This window comes from Mercenaria mercenaria, chromosome 11 (assembly GCF_021730395.1).
Source record: "Mercenaria mercenaria strain notata chromosome 11, MADL_Memer_1, whole genome shotgun sequence".
Taxonomy (NCBI): Eukaryota; Metazoa; Mollusca; class Bivalvia; order Venerida; family Veneridae; genus Mercenaria; species Mercenaria mercenaria.
The window spans coordinates 49001474-49016828 of record NC_069371.1 but is presented as its reverse complement, the minus strand read 5'-3'; the positions used below and the strand labels follow the sequence as shown (position 1 = coordinate 49016828).

General features: G+C 34.6%; 1 protein-coding gene across 2 annotated transcripts in view; it reads left to right on the top strand.

Moving 5' to 3' along the window:
• LOC123534205 (E3 ubiquitin-protein ligase Midline-1-like) overlaps window positions 1–13957 on the top strand; it is a 46860-nt gene extending 32903 nt beyond the window's left edge. Inside the window, exons 1-2 of one of the 2 annotated variants that reach the window (XM_053517393.1) lie at window positions 9802–10311; window positions 12069–13951. In XM_053517393.1, the coding sequence (XP_053373368.1) occupies window positions 9986–10311; window positions 12069–13245 (1503 nt within the window). In that variant the 5' untranslated portion in view covers window positions 9802–9985 and the 3' untranslated portion in view covers window positions 13246–13951. Of the gene's footprint in view, window positions 1–9801; window positions 10312–12068 lie in introns of those variants that run through there. The other variant, XM_053517394.1, reaches the window with a different exon arrangement.
• The last annotated feature ends 1398 nt before the right edge of the window (window positions 13958–15355 follow it).

The following is a 15355-nucleotide window of genomic DNA, read 5'->3' as shown; positions in this document are numbered from 1 at the left end:
CATGTTTTAATTGTACATATATTGTAGGAAAATTGTGTTGTAATTACGATACTACATGTAATTATACATATATTTCTGGTAGAACAATCACACAGCAAAAATGTCGTGTATACAACATAAAACAACAAAATGTTGCTTGTACCAAAATATTTTTGAAATGGGGGGTTTTAGAAGTAACAGATAAAAATCTTAAATTACGGTATAAATTAATGTAGGATTAAACAAAACCAATAAATATCCCGTAAAGTGTTCGTTTTGTACAGGAATTACATTTTTATGCACGACCACGACTTTTTCGTAACTATAAACTGGCACTGAACCTTCAATAACATTTTAACAAATAAAGATAAACATGTTACTAGACCAAAAACCGAGTGAAGATAACTATATGGCCACCAACTGACTGTTAACGTTTGAAAATTCGTATATAATAAACATAGTAACTACTGCAAAATGTGTCCTCTGTTATGTCAAAAAGTAGACAAATGACGCTATATTGAACTGCATCCAGCATTTTTCTGGCCTAAAAGCAGCAGCCTACAAAATACGTCCACTCGCTTGAGTACTGTTAATACACATAAACACGTTAATTTTATGCTTTTAAATATGAACTTTGTTCTAATGTAGCTTTAAAAGTGTTTTTAATATTTAGACGTAATCTTTCCTTACTCAAAGATTATGGAATTTCAGGTTTCGTTTGAGTATTTTTTTTTTATTTATTGTCAGATTTTTAGTTATTTAGGTTTCCATGACTCATACTGAACTTTGATTTTTGTAATGCAGATGTAGCCTATATAAAATATACAGTATCACTAATCCTACGGTATGTGTGCAGCATAACTTAGAATTTTAACCCAACTTATTCCTTTTCCTCATTCGAATCTGGCCATTGGATTTTACAGATTACATATACAGTATGTTGTTTTCATGAATAACATTATGCGTACGCATAAAAGAAAATAGAGATGTGCATTAGAAAGTTAGAAGATATGGCTTTCAGATTACGTATACATTTGGTAGGACATTTTGGTTTTTTTGTCGGCATTTTCAACGTAAAGTCTTATTGTTTGGTACTTATATTCTATCAATAGATATATGAATATTTCAAACTATGTGTAAAATTTGCCAAAATTTGGAATTTAAAACCATATTTCAAGATTCCTTCAATAGAAAATAAGCGTGATATAACGTTGCAGTGGAAAATCCACGTTTGAGTGAAATTGAATAGACCCAAAGGCTAGCTGGTTAACTAGATAGAGTTGTCTTTAAGAGAGAATTCCGTTCCTTAAAATCAGAATTGATAAATATATAAGGATTTTCTTTTTAGAACCTGTCGAGACGTATTCTATATACCGGACTTTGTTAAGACAAGAACAAATGTTGTGTCAGAATTTCTACTGCGAATAGAAAATATAGAAACGAATTTGCAAACTCTTCTGGAAACGTTCAACAGAGAAGACGTTGCGCTGCAAACCAACAATACATTTTCTTCAAAGGGAAGTATACAGTTAGAGTTCAGCTGCAAATGCATATCGTACCTTAGTTACAAGTTTTACATTTCCGATACAGTTAATGTATATATCTGCAATAACGAAGGACACGTTTTAAACACTTTTGACACAGATTTAGCAGGAAAAAGAATGTTTAAAAACATCACCAGTGTCTTTGTGAATAAATGTAACGAGAACATTTTTATAGGTGAGGATAAAGGCATCATTACTCTTGATACTGCTGGAAACATTCTTCATGTAATATCAGACGTGGACGTGATAAAGGAACCAAGTGGCTTTTCAGCAGCGTATGATGGGAAAGTACTTGCATGCGGATATTCGTCAAAAAATGTCATTCTCCTGAAAGAAAATGGTGTGTTAGAAGACATTGTTATTAAAGGCGGCTTATCAGATCCACAATCTCTGTGTTTCAACTACAATACTGGTCGCCTATATGTTTCAGGTGGTTATGGAGGCAACGTGCAAATCTTTGAGCTGAAGTGAATAAAATGATACGAAGATGCACTTTAAATGTTCTGTCCTGTTGAAACCGGGATAATGAAAATGTATAATGACTTATCATATTTATAATAAGACTGTCAACTGCATATACAAATGTTAGGCTAGTATGCCTGATGTTCAATGACAACTGCATATTAACTTTCTCTTGTCCCTGTCGTGTTTGGTGACTAATTACATATTGAGTTTAGAGTGATTAGTTCTTGTAAATTGTTTATTGCATTTGGTTTCATTTTATATCATCCGCATCCTTGATTGCAGGAGGTTTACTACAATTCGATTTCAAACATTTTGGAATATAAAACTAAGCATCAATGCGATATAGCAAAATGCATAAAGCATTTGAATCGGTGCGTTGTGACAAGAGACTTGACATAGCGACCGCATAGCGGTAATTTTAGGCGAATTTTGTTTCATTTAATTAATTGCAGAAAATGTAAGGAATACTTGCATACAAGTTGTATTTTAATTGTAATCATTTTTAAAGTTTAAAATGAAAATAAACTTTCTTTTCCTACTTCTTTCCGAACCTTTAAAATGTAGCCGAAAAAAATGATGTATGCGTCCGTCTGTGAGATTTATAACAGTACAGCTGCGTTCCCAGTTTTTGCTCTGATAAAATAAAAAAAAATCAGATTATCGTAGAATGTTCAATTGAAGAGGTATTTTAACGACATTAACTAAAACCAACCCAAAATATATATGCTTTCATGACCCCTTTACCCACTATTAGCAATTAATAGTACACATATGATCATATGCAGTTCGTGTATACATCAATTAAGGACCAATTGTTTTCACCTGAAGCTTCTCAACCTGGTTTCGAGCCACTGTCCTGGCCATTTACTAATATGTAAATGTGGTGCCCTCAGGGGCTTTGTTAGGGCAGTAGAGTTAAAACTTCCCTAATTTGACCATGCCTGGAATGTTTTTAGCTTGGTTTGAGCGCGGATGAACAGAACATGTACATCTGTATTATTTACGTTCTGTCTACAGCTTGAAAGGAAGATCTGGTACAAATCATAGAAGTTGACCGCATAGTGTTCAAATTTATCTCCTGAACCCATGCACGCAATTTATTGAAACTTAAAACAAGCGATCAGTAGTAACCCTAGTTATGCATGGTGTATGTTAGATTCTTTCAGAAAAAATCTGCACAGTTATGGGACGTTGTTTTTTGGTTTTTTTTGTTTGTTTTGTTAACATACTATATACATACAGTCTGCATATGCAGTCTTGTTCGCACCTAATCTTTCGAATCCATGCACTTTGATTAAATTTCACACAGGTGAACAGTACCAACCTATACTATAAACATAGAGTCTATATAAATACAGTCCACATAATAAAGCAATATTGTGTGCATCAAATTGCAATGTACTGTATCTGTGCATGTGGAGCGGGTGAGGGTGGGAGGGCGGTGTGCATTCATCTCCTTTAGTGATAGCTCTAGTTTCATATAAAATCCACTTACTTTATGACGGTTTTCTCCATTTTCTAGAATATCAGATTTTCAGAGACTTATATTCCCATAAAGAACTATATCGCTAGTTTAGAAAAGCGAAAAGAAATGGGGATATTAACATTTATATAAGCAAACTACAGTTCGTTAAATACAACCCACTGAATGTACTCCGCTTCTTTCGCATACTGAAACGCGGTAGAGTAAAAGAAACAGAAAGGGCACGAGGAAAGGGAGAAAGATTAGCGCTATTTACATTTAGACTACTTGTGACCCGCGAAGGCTTCAACTTTATTTGATAGTGATCTGCCTTTACCTTAAGACACGTATAATTTCAGACTGTGCTCCACGCATGATGATATTTTGCTTTGATGACAAATTTATGAATGTTGTTTGCAATTGTTTTTATCCATCGTTCTTTGTAACTTCCTAGGCATACATGCATAAATGTATGCAGCAATATGCAACTGTTAAAATGGAACAAAAAATAAGTGAGGGATTTAGAACTGTAAAATGGCGATCAAAAGTGTGGAACCGCCTTTTTGGTCGAACTTTTGGTATGTTTGAGATATGAAAGATGACCAGACTGAGTATCTACAGACAAATGGTTATTCTACAAAAAGACCTAACTCTAGAAAAAACATACTTCCTCTTATGCGTTGAACACAAACATGTTATTAGATCTACAGCACTGGAAATATGAATCTAAAAGACATTGCTGAATGCGGGCAAAAGGAAGGATACTTTAAAAATAACGTTTTATCCTAGAATAGCATTAATTCCTTCTTTTCGGACATAACATCAGCAGAATTCCTTGAGATACGTTGGAACTTTCGCCCTAAAAGGCTTGTGTACCAGCAATAAGGATTCTGCAGTTAGTTTAATATGAAAATAAAAATGTTATGTCTACAAACACTTCTGTTTTTAAAGCTGAAAACTGGAAACTGACTACAGACTTTGAAGACACAGAAATGCCAAAGAATGATTTTTGATAGCAAAAGTCCGCCATAAGAAAGTATGCGCATGTACGTATTGTGCGAAACGGTAGTTATGCCCTTTTCTACAATATAAACATTCGTACTTTATTTATTCAAAAAAGTAATGTGTGAGATTTGGCAGGATGTATACTTTGAAACCTATAACAAAATACGGTAAAATTAGGAAATTTTCTAGTAATTTATTTTTGCTATATTATTGAAAATAAATTCTACCAAAAGTGTTATTTTATATGAATATCGCCCTCTTTCCGATATATTGCTAATATCCTCCTATGCTTACCATTTTCAATTCCAATAATATATCTGACATTTTAACATAGTAAAACTACAAGTTTTTGAATACATATTCAGTATTTATAACTGAAAGTTCAATCTCAAACAGGAGTTGTCAGTAACTGATGGATTGACTGAAAATGAAAAAAGTAACCCGAGCTCAATCCGAGACATAGTCATACTATATTCTCTTTTGTAAAGGAAGATAATCAGTAAAGCTCTGCGCTTCCATTTAATTTATCTGTAAATAGCGATTTGTTTGTTTGGTTTGGGTTCAGCATCATTTTTCAACGGTATCTCAGCAATGTAATGGCAGACAAGTAACCTTACCAGTGTTCCTGGATTCTTTACCAGTGCTAACCTATAAACTTCTTCTAATGACAGAGGGTGAGGATAAATGATTTCACAGATAACAAATCATCACAAAGAATACACACCTCACCTAGGAATACTATCCCGTAATCCATATTGTTGTCCTTTACCCATAAAGTTATACTGATAACTAGACTTTCATAAAATTCATTGCAGTATCTGCAAAGTCACCATAAAGGCTACCACAAGTTGAAATTATTATTTCTGTAGTTTACTAGAATGAAATACAAAAGGGGCATGACAGAAGTTTATCTGTAGACAAAGAAATAAGCTTGCACCTTATGATACCAGGTGTAAAGCAATAGCTGTCACAGTGAGCGTAAATCACTGATATCTGTGGGTTTTCTGTACCATTTTATAGTATTAAAATATCCAATGTCTATTCCTGCATGGCCTCCAACGCACTTGTCCAACATATGGAAATAGAAGAAATTACAATGGTAAGAGTGTGTCAAATGGTCTACTGATGCGTCTAGTTGTGGTGTGTTGTGTGCTTTTCACTTTCCGCTTTCAGCCTCTGCCGCTGGCTAGCCCTTTGGGCAAATACAAAGCCGAGTTCGTAAGTCTTCTCTGTCAGTATATAGCCTCTCTGTAGACAAGTCCTATACACTGTCTTATTGTGGCGACACACGGATACTGAGCACCCTGCGGCCTCAGGCAGAACTGTATAGGACTCGAGTTAGGTCTGCCCCCAGACATGCGGCATGCACGGCCCACCGGTGCGTGAATATGTCATGCTGCCCATGAACAGATCCCCTGTGATTCCAGGGTAGGTCTTTTGGCTGGAATCTAAGGGAGAAGTAACCCCCGACATAAAACCTAGACAGCCAGCTGAAGACAGATGTACCAGACCCTCTCTAACAAACCATGGAACAATACATTTACACCATGACTACACAGGTGAACACCAAGAAAGAGAAGAAGAAGACAATGGTAAGAACATTAAAGGCGGCCCGGCTGTCCTGCATTTGTAGTAAATGGCTGGAATCTAAGGGAGAGGTAACCCCCGACATAGAACCTAGACAGCCAGCTGAAGACAGATGTACCAGACCCTCTCTAACAAACCATGGTACAATGCATTTACACCATGACTACACAGGTGAACGCCAAGAAGGAGAAGAAGAAGACAATGGTAAGAACATCAAAGGCGGCCCGGCTGTCCTGCATTTGTAGTAAATGGAAAGCTGTCTTCCTCTCTGTTTTCTACGATAACAATCCTATTCTAAATTCATGATGACTCAGTTGCCATGGATGTTCTGACAACTGAAATTACAGTTTCCTTGTGTTCAAGGACTTCATTTATTATACTAATACATTTCTGATTGCACAAAGTTTTATGACGGTTTTGAAAGACTCGGTGATATAAAGTATTCAGAACAAGGTATTAGTGCTACAACATTAAGTGTATTCAAAGTAAATACCTTTGAGAAATGTGTAACTATGATCCGGGGACGACCCTTGAATGTCAAGTTTTCAAAACATTCAATAAACTGGAAAATGTAAAATCTACACATGCATGGCAGTTCATAACGTTTGACAGTTTCAACTGGAACTAAATCTGTGAGAATATGTAAACTTTGCTGAAAAATATCAAAACTGCAAATGCCCCCTGCTGTGATCAAGTTGAAATATTGACCTTCAGTAATCCAGCTAAATGAAAGAATCCAAACTTCTCCATCCTTAATTGAAACAAAGGCATACCCTAAGCGAAGTTTTGAACCAGAAGTGATGAAAGGCAAGTGATTGTAAGTCAGAATCCTTAACCAAATCGGTTTTCATACTGGAAAATCTCAGAAAGTGCCTGCTTAAGTTTTCAGGCAAACTTGCAATATATTCTATATCAAACCATCATATATGATATGACCAAAATCATTACAAAGTTGCTTAAACATTAGAGACAATAAGTACATTCAGGCCTGAAGTGCAAGCTGTTGCTTTATTTTTAAAAAATAAATGAAAGAACACTATATAGCATAATATTGTAAGACTTTATTACGAGACTCATTTTTTATCAATTGTCCACAGCTTTTTGCAATATGAAAGGTCCATATTTTACCTTCAAATGTCACTAAATAAAAGTGAAAATTTCACACACAAAAAATCATTGAAAATTTACCTTTGAAATTAAGGAATAAAACAGTCACTGGATGACTTGCCAGTCAATAGCCAAAACTATTTGCCCTCGGTCCTTGGGCAATAATTCTAATCATTCACGACTCCCTATAAAATGCAATGCATGGATACTGTAGTTGCAACAGACTGAATTCATTTTAAAATAAAACCTAGAATTGTTTAAAACATCCTAATTGTCATTAATCCCTTATTTACTTAAAAGCATTTGCCTTGTGTTTTGATAGGAAATTAAATTCATCTGTAACTCTTTCAAGCAGCGTCTCATTGAAATGCAATAAAAGTGTGTCCATCATATAAATTATCAATAAAATACATGACACAAATACAGATGGACTAGGACAAATCCATTTCCAGATTTTGGGGAGCACAAAAAGACCTTATCTGGTCTACTGTCAGTATAGTTTTTCAGGCCTGAAGTGCAAGCTGTTGCTTTATTTTAAAAAATAAATGAAAGAACACTATATAGCATAATATTGTAAGACTTTATTACGAGACTCATTTTTTATCAATTGTCCACACAAAAAAATAATTGAAAATTTACCTTTGAAATTAAGGAATAAAACAGTCACTGGATGACTTGCCAGTCAATAGCCGAAACTATCTGCCCTCGGTCCTTGGGCAATAATTCTAATCATTACACGACTCCCTATAAAATGCAATGCATGGATACTGTAGTTGCAACAGACTGAATTCATTTTAAAATGAAACCTAGAATTGTTTAAAACATCCTAATTGTCATTAATCCCTTATTTACTTAAAAGCATTTGCCTTGTGTTTTGGTAGGAAATTAAATCCATCTGTAACTCTTTCAAGCAGCGTCTCATTGAAATGTAATAAAAGTGTGTCCACCATATAAATTATCAATAAAATACATGACACAAATACAGATGGACTAGGGCAAATCCATTTCCAAATTTTAGGGAGCACAAAAAGACCTTATCTGGTCTACTGTCAGTATAGTTTTTCTATGAACTTTTCGGAAACGTTAAAACATCCAAGGGACTGAGCATTTCACCCCGAGATAATTGATTTTAACTTAAAACTGATACTTCTGTCCCAGAAGTAACAGATCAGGGTCAAATATAAGTTAGCATTTAAATTTTTTCCCAGTTGTGTGAACATGTTTCAAATGTAACTGATGCTAAAACATTATTTGTTTGTTTGTTTGTTTGTTTGTTTGTTTTGGGTTTAACGCCGCTTTTCAACGGTATTTCAGTCATGTAACGGCGAGCAGTTAACCTAACCAGTGTTCCTGGATTCTGTACCAGTACAAACCTGTTCTCCGCAAGTAACTGACAACTTCCCCACATGAATCAGAGGTGGAGGACTAATGATATCAGACACAATGTCGTTTATGCTAAAACATTAAGCAAGTAAATCAGTATGCCATAATCATGGTCATTAAAAGTCAGTTTTAAGATCGGTGCGCAAAACTGTATTTGTCATCCAAATTTCAAGGCTGTATCTTAAAAAACAAGAAAGTAGGTCAATAGGTCAAAGTCACAGTTAAGTGAACACTTAGGTGACCCCGGAGGGGGCTTTAAATAGACACTGGGTCATGATTTGAATAATCTTAGTAAAGGACCACTAGACAATGCCACATGTAAAATATATAAGCTCTGTGCCTCACGGTTTTTTATGTTTTTCCTATAGAACTCCATGTACCCAAGGATCATTTCTGTGAAGTCTGGTGTAAATCTGCCCAGTGGTTTTGAAGAAGAAGATTTTTGAAATTCACAATATAACCATTGAGGGGAAAATAAGCCCCCGTCCATTGGCGGCCATGATTTTTACTGCTTCAGGCATATTGCCATTTATGATACAACCTTTAAGAACATAATGAAAGTATATAATGTATCTATATTTTGCAGTAGGCCATTCGTCAAATTCTATAATAAATTTCATTGTTTACATTTTTACTAGGTAGGCGTCATCAGAAAAAGAAGTAATTTTAGTATTACTGTATTAATTTTTAGTGTTTTGCTCGTTTTACAAGCAAAATATATAATATTTCACTACTGAGATGAATACTTTGTACAACAAAATTAAAATAATGAAAAATGTAAATCGGCTGAAATTCAGCCCAATTTATAAGTGGTGGCAGTGTCTAGTGTACCGATAAGGGGACGTAACACTGTGTTGGAGTTTCGGCCCTACTGAGTAGTACTGTTCAAACAAACTAAAATCCCCAAAATCAAAAACAAGAGTAAGAATTTTGCCATATCTTATTTTAACCTTGATTTCATGCTGTCTGAAACTAAAAAACACATTCAGCCGCTTATACATTGTATCGTGTCTTTGAGCAGATACATTACAGATGTAATTTGTTTTATTAAACTTTGCATTTGCCTCTTAAATCTAAACGAAATAGCACAGGTGTGAAAAAAGCACATTTTAAACGAAAATAATTCATTCAGTTTAATCTATCAATTCGATTTTCTACATTTCGTCCCTTAGATGAGCATAATCTTTACCCGGAAGATATATCAAAGGACGATTTTAAGAAAACTAGTGTCTACATTTTTCGAAAATATAGATAACACCCGGAGGCCGCGTGACTATGTGAAGGTCGGATAGACAAATATTTGAAAATGCGGTTAGAATGCCGATTGAATGAAAAGCTGTATAAAAGCTAGATCAAACATTGATATTCTTCGTGTTATATTATAAGTTATGTTTTAAAATTTAAATAAGGGAAAAAATAAAGGACTAAAAACAGGCAAGAAGAAATCATCTGAATGGCGTCAAACGATGTTCTAGGAAACACCTCCGAAGAAACGTATGACGTATTATGTTCAGCGTGTAAAGAACAAGATAAAAACAAGGAAGCTGAGAAATATTGCGTAGATTGTCAGGAGTACTACTGCTCAGAGTGTTTGAAATTGCACTCAACACTTCCGGCTTTGAAGAGGCATAAATTCCTGGATAAGGAATGTGGTCAGAGTGCACAATTACTCATGGTGCCGACAGAACGATGTGAGAGACACAACTTTAAAACAACGGATATGTTCTGTCAGAATCATGACGTGATTTGGTGTGGAACATGCATTGCGGTTGACCACAGGTAAATGATAATTATTCTTATGTCCGATTTGAAATTATCAAACAAGAGCTATTTTCAAACGCTGATATTGCAAAATGTCTGATAAACATATCTGGTATATATGATGACTTTTAAACATATTTTATTTGCTAATTTTGTCTCAAACGTGTAGTTGCCGAGACATATTGAGTGCTACTAGTATCTGTCATTCTGTGTGTCAGCATGTCAAAAAGTTTGTCCATGCAAATAATCTGATACCACTAGGCGGATTTACACCTAACTCACCAAAGTGTTCTTTATTGATCCCAGTTGAGCATACTGTCGGCGTGTTTCGGTTCGGTGATTTTCAGTGGAGTTATCATTATGGTTCTAGATTCATCAAGTTTTATAAGGTTTTGGGCTAGGGCGGATTGTCATCAAACCTTACAGGATTGGTCATTCCCCAGCTTTGTTATACATATTTTCGGCATGTTCTGCTTCGGTAATTTTCAGTGGAGTTATCGCCCTTGATTTGCGTTAGTTTGACTTGTCCGGAGGAATTACATCAAACTTCATAAAAATGTTCATTGCCACGTCTAGTTGTATATTTCTTTGGCATGTTCCGATTCATTACATGACACTTAACATTGGCCCACAGACACTTGGAGACCAAGCCCCCCCCCCCTTCTCTCTCCGCCCCTGCCAAATATCAGTCAATATTTTAGTCTTTAAGAACACACTGAGCATACGTCTCAAACATTATATGTTTTGTCACAAATTTAACATGCTTTAAACTGAAATTACAATTTACCATCAATGCAATAAAAAATATCGAAAGTAAATGGTAATTTTCAAAACATGTAGAATTTGTAACAAAATGTATTTTGTTTGAGACATAGCCCAGTGTGTTTTAAAATGGCTGATATTTGGGAGGGGGTTGGGTTTGACCTCAAAGTCTCTGTGCTTCAGGCCCATGTTAAGTGTCATATAGTAAATCGGAATATGCCAAAAAATATACAGCTAGACTTTGCAATGAACATTTTATGTTTTATGAATTTCACAGGAGTTATCAGTGCCAAGTTGTGTAAAAATCGTTGGAATGTTATGGTCCGGTCATTTTAACTCGATTTTTCATCCTTGTTTTGTGGTTTTTAACAATTTCTGCCTCTTGAGTATTAGTAGATATAGATCTATGTTTTTCGTGGTAAACAATCACTAGTTTGTTTTCATGATACCGTCATAAGATTGACCTTTTATTCGAAAATATGTAGAACGTGGTTTATTTTTTTCCAGATAAATTTTGAATTATTTGATATTGTGATCAAATATGAATAGGTGCGCACTGTCTATCGTAACTCAGTGATGGTCATATGAAATATAATTCGTATGATCATATCTTTATTGTCATAGTTATGCAATATAGAGCGGAATAAGCGACTCATTGAATAAAAATTTTGCAAATCATTTAACTGCAATCACTTCGATTTGCATGCACTCATTTAAAAAAAAAAATGTATTAATTATCATAGATACAAAACATTCGCTAAAACCATAAATTGTCATGCAATTTTTTGCATGTCGAATAAAGATTGTAATGCCATCATTCGAATGAATCATATATTGTCATGCAGTCATTTGAAGTAGTCATACATTGGCATTTAATCATTTGATTGAATTCTAAATTGCCATTCAATCACCTTAATCAATCATTAGTAACTTAGCTTAAATCAGTCTTTAACAAAAACACGATTTTATAAAATTTCTTTATTTGTATTTCAATTCACCTTTTTTTCCTATAGAACATGTCAAGATGTGTTCTACATACCTGAATTTGTGAAGTCGAAGGCAAACGTTATACCAGAATTTCTACAGCGCATGAAAAATATCGAAAGCAAATTTAAAGAGTTTCTTAAAACATTTAGCGACGAAGTTGATGCTCTAAAAGCAAATAAACAAAGGGAAATAGAAACCATCAAAACGTTTGCGAAGAAGCTTGAAGAAAAGATTAAAGAGGCAGAGCGAGATGCTATCTCTAAAGTTGAAGAACGATACAGTAAACTTATGGTGAAAATAAACGGAGACATTGACAACATAAAAAGAGAACTTGAGACTTTCGAAACAACAAAAGGCTTCATTGAGTCTACAGTCAAGAATAACTCTCAAGCTTTTGTTGCTATGAAATTAAATGGAAACAAAATTGCAACAACTGAAGCAGCAAGCGATGACATTGGTCAGATCGAACTTGGTTGGAGAGTTCATTTCACGTTAGATCCCGAGTTTGAGGAGCTCAGTAAGGAAAGAATGTGTCTCGGGTATGTCAACATAATGCCCTATAGCTTTGAATATAAAGGTGCAGTTGACATAAAATTAGATTCAGATGCAATGCCGTGTGATGTATACGGTTCATGTGTCCTTTCAGACGGGTCCATAGTTTTCGCTGATAGAGACAATAAAAATCTTAAACTGGTGGATGGTATTTCTCTAACCGTTATAGATCATTACGATCTTAAGACTGAGCCACGGGATATATGTTGCCTTGATGGTAAGGAAGTAGGAGTTTGTCTCGACAATGAGAAAAAGGTTAAAATCTTTAAAGTAGATCGTAAACTGTTCTACAAATATGAACTTACTTTCAGCTTTGGTTGTAAGGGAATATCATATTTTGAAAACGCATTCTATATCTCTGATAAAACATGTTTTTACATGTGCAACCTGGACGGAAACATATTGAAAACGATAACCATTGATTCAGTACTAAACGATATTTATAACATATGTGTCAATAAACATAGCAAAACTATATTTGTCACTGACTATAGTAAAGGTGTTATTTGTCTTGATAGTAGTGGCCATGTTCTTAATACTGTTACAGACGAAATAAGTTTTGCTCATGGTTTAACCGCTGCATACAATGGCAAAGTTTTTGCATGTCGATTTTCGTCAGAAAACGTTATTCTTCTGAATGAAAAAGGTTAGTTTGAAAAAGCTGTTATCGGAATAGGACTAACAGGTCTACCACAGGCTTTGTGCTTCAACTGCTACAACGGCCGTTTGTATGTTCCAAATTACCATAAAGATAGCGTGAAAATCTTTGAGTTGGAATGAATTGACTTCCTGAACTATCGCCTTGTCTGAGATGAAACATTTAGATAATATGCGTTTAGTTGCTTTTGAACACATCACTCAGCTACATACATTCGGTAAAGAGTTCTGGCAAAGGCTGAAAGGTTGACTGGAAATTTCATTTGATAGTATGTTGTGTTGTAATTAAACAAGAGTTGTATTGAATAATCGTTTGACTCAAAATACTGTTCTTCATAAGATTGAAAAATATATAGACTAAGTCTTCTTCTAGAGGGCTGTAGGAGTAGTAATTAGGATTACAGTTAAGAAGATGTTGAAAGCGTTTCATCTTTTAATGGTCAAAATGTTTCGATAGGAAAATCGTTTCATATTGTATGTTACGATATCCAAGAAATAAAAATAAATATTCCTAAAATGTCATTTCCATAAATTTTATCTACCCCTTACCACTCAACCCCCATTTTCTGTATTTTGCATATATTTATAATGTACTTGTTGCTGGATTTTTGAAGCAATCCGTCTACAATATTTTTCCGTTACAGCTTCTTTCGTTGTGGGCCTACTTTGCGATACATGGCTCCATGGCTGTGTTTTGAGTGCTCTATGCTTCCGGGAAATCTACCCTTACCTTTTGTGGGTTTTTTTAATTAGTATAAAGGTAACTAACCCACATGGCTGTTTCATTTATTGCTGCCCGATAATTAAAGTGTTAGCTACAGAAATAAATTGGTCAAAAGCTACACTTTAACCTCGAAAATTTTAGTTGTGTATGATTGAGGACCGTTCGTTGCTATATATCGGCAACTTTTACATGTGTAAATTGTTATTTATTGCTAACGGGAGTAATAGGAAACTTTGTATAACTCCTCAGAATGTGTTTTATGTGAGTTAACCTGTTTAGTCTTATTGCAAGCCAAGTTTTGAAGAATCAAGTAGCAGTCCGCCCTCTGGTTTGAACTTTGCTACTGTTGAGTTTAAAGCAATATAAATTTCTATAACTTCCTGTGACATTATCTCCCTTTTCATTTTCGATTACTTAAAACTGATATCGCCCATTTTTGTTAAAATAATTCTTTGTTATTATTATTTTATTAAAAAAATACAATGAACCGTGACAATAATTTGAATCCTTAAAGTATTTTCTGATATTTCTCAGTTAGGAAATTAACTAGTGTTCTGAAATGAAAGAGTCAAAAAGTAAAACACTTAGCCACACTTGGGCTTTAGTGCAGAGCATAGGTAGCGCATGAATCCATCGGCAAGATGTTTACAATCAACTTGAATTATTTGAGGTAATTCAAAATCAAAGTGTTTAACGTAGAAACTATTCTTCCGACTCTGACCTTGTCAATCTTACAAATCACAAGTTTTTTTTATCTTTTTTTAATATTTTTTTTCATCTCTGGAAATATTTCGGTACTGTTATCATGAGGTATTATGCCAAAAGCTGCAGACTATATACTTGTAGAGGTGACAGGCTGGTTCCACTCGACACAAGCAACTCATGTCAACAATGTCAATTCCGATTTCTGTTTGCACCTTTGGTTATCACTATTTTATTTATAGACTATGTATTTAAACAGCATGATTATTAGCATCAGTCTTACGTATAAATTGACGTGAATGCACAGGGCAGTGCTATCTTATTTTCCACGAAGATCTATTAACTGGAAAATTGCAGCAAGCAGTTAATTAACACTAACCTTTCTCTTCACGGAATGCATTTTTTTAAACGTTAACGTAGCAAAATTGGTGATTTTACTGACCGTTGCCATGCTCATATTCTTAAGTCTCAGGAGCTAGTTGAATATCTTGAACCTATTTTGGACACAGCCTTGTCTTGTACGTTATGGAAAGTAAATTCAGATTAATTTTGTACATAAATAAAATCAGTTCTTAAATAAAACACACTAGAAAAGAATTCGCAATTCGTTGAAATCATGCTTCCTCACCTTGGTACTGTTTCCTCGCATAGAAATCAATGTCCCCACTTTAATGAGGA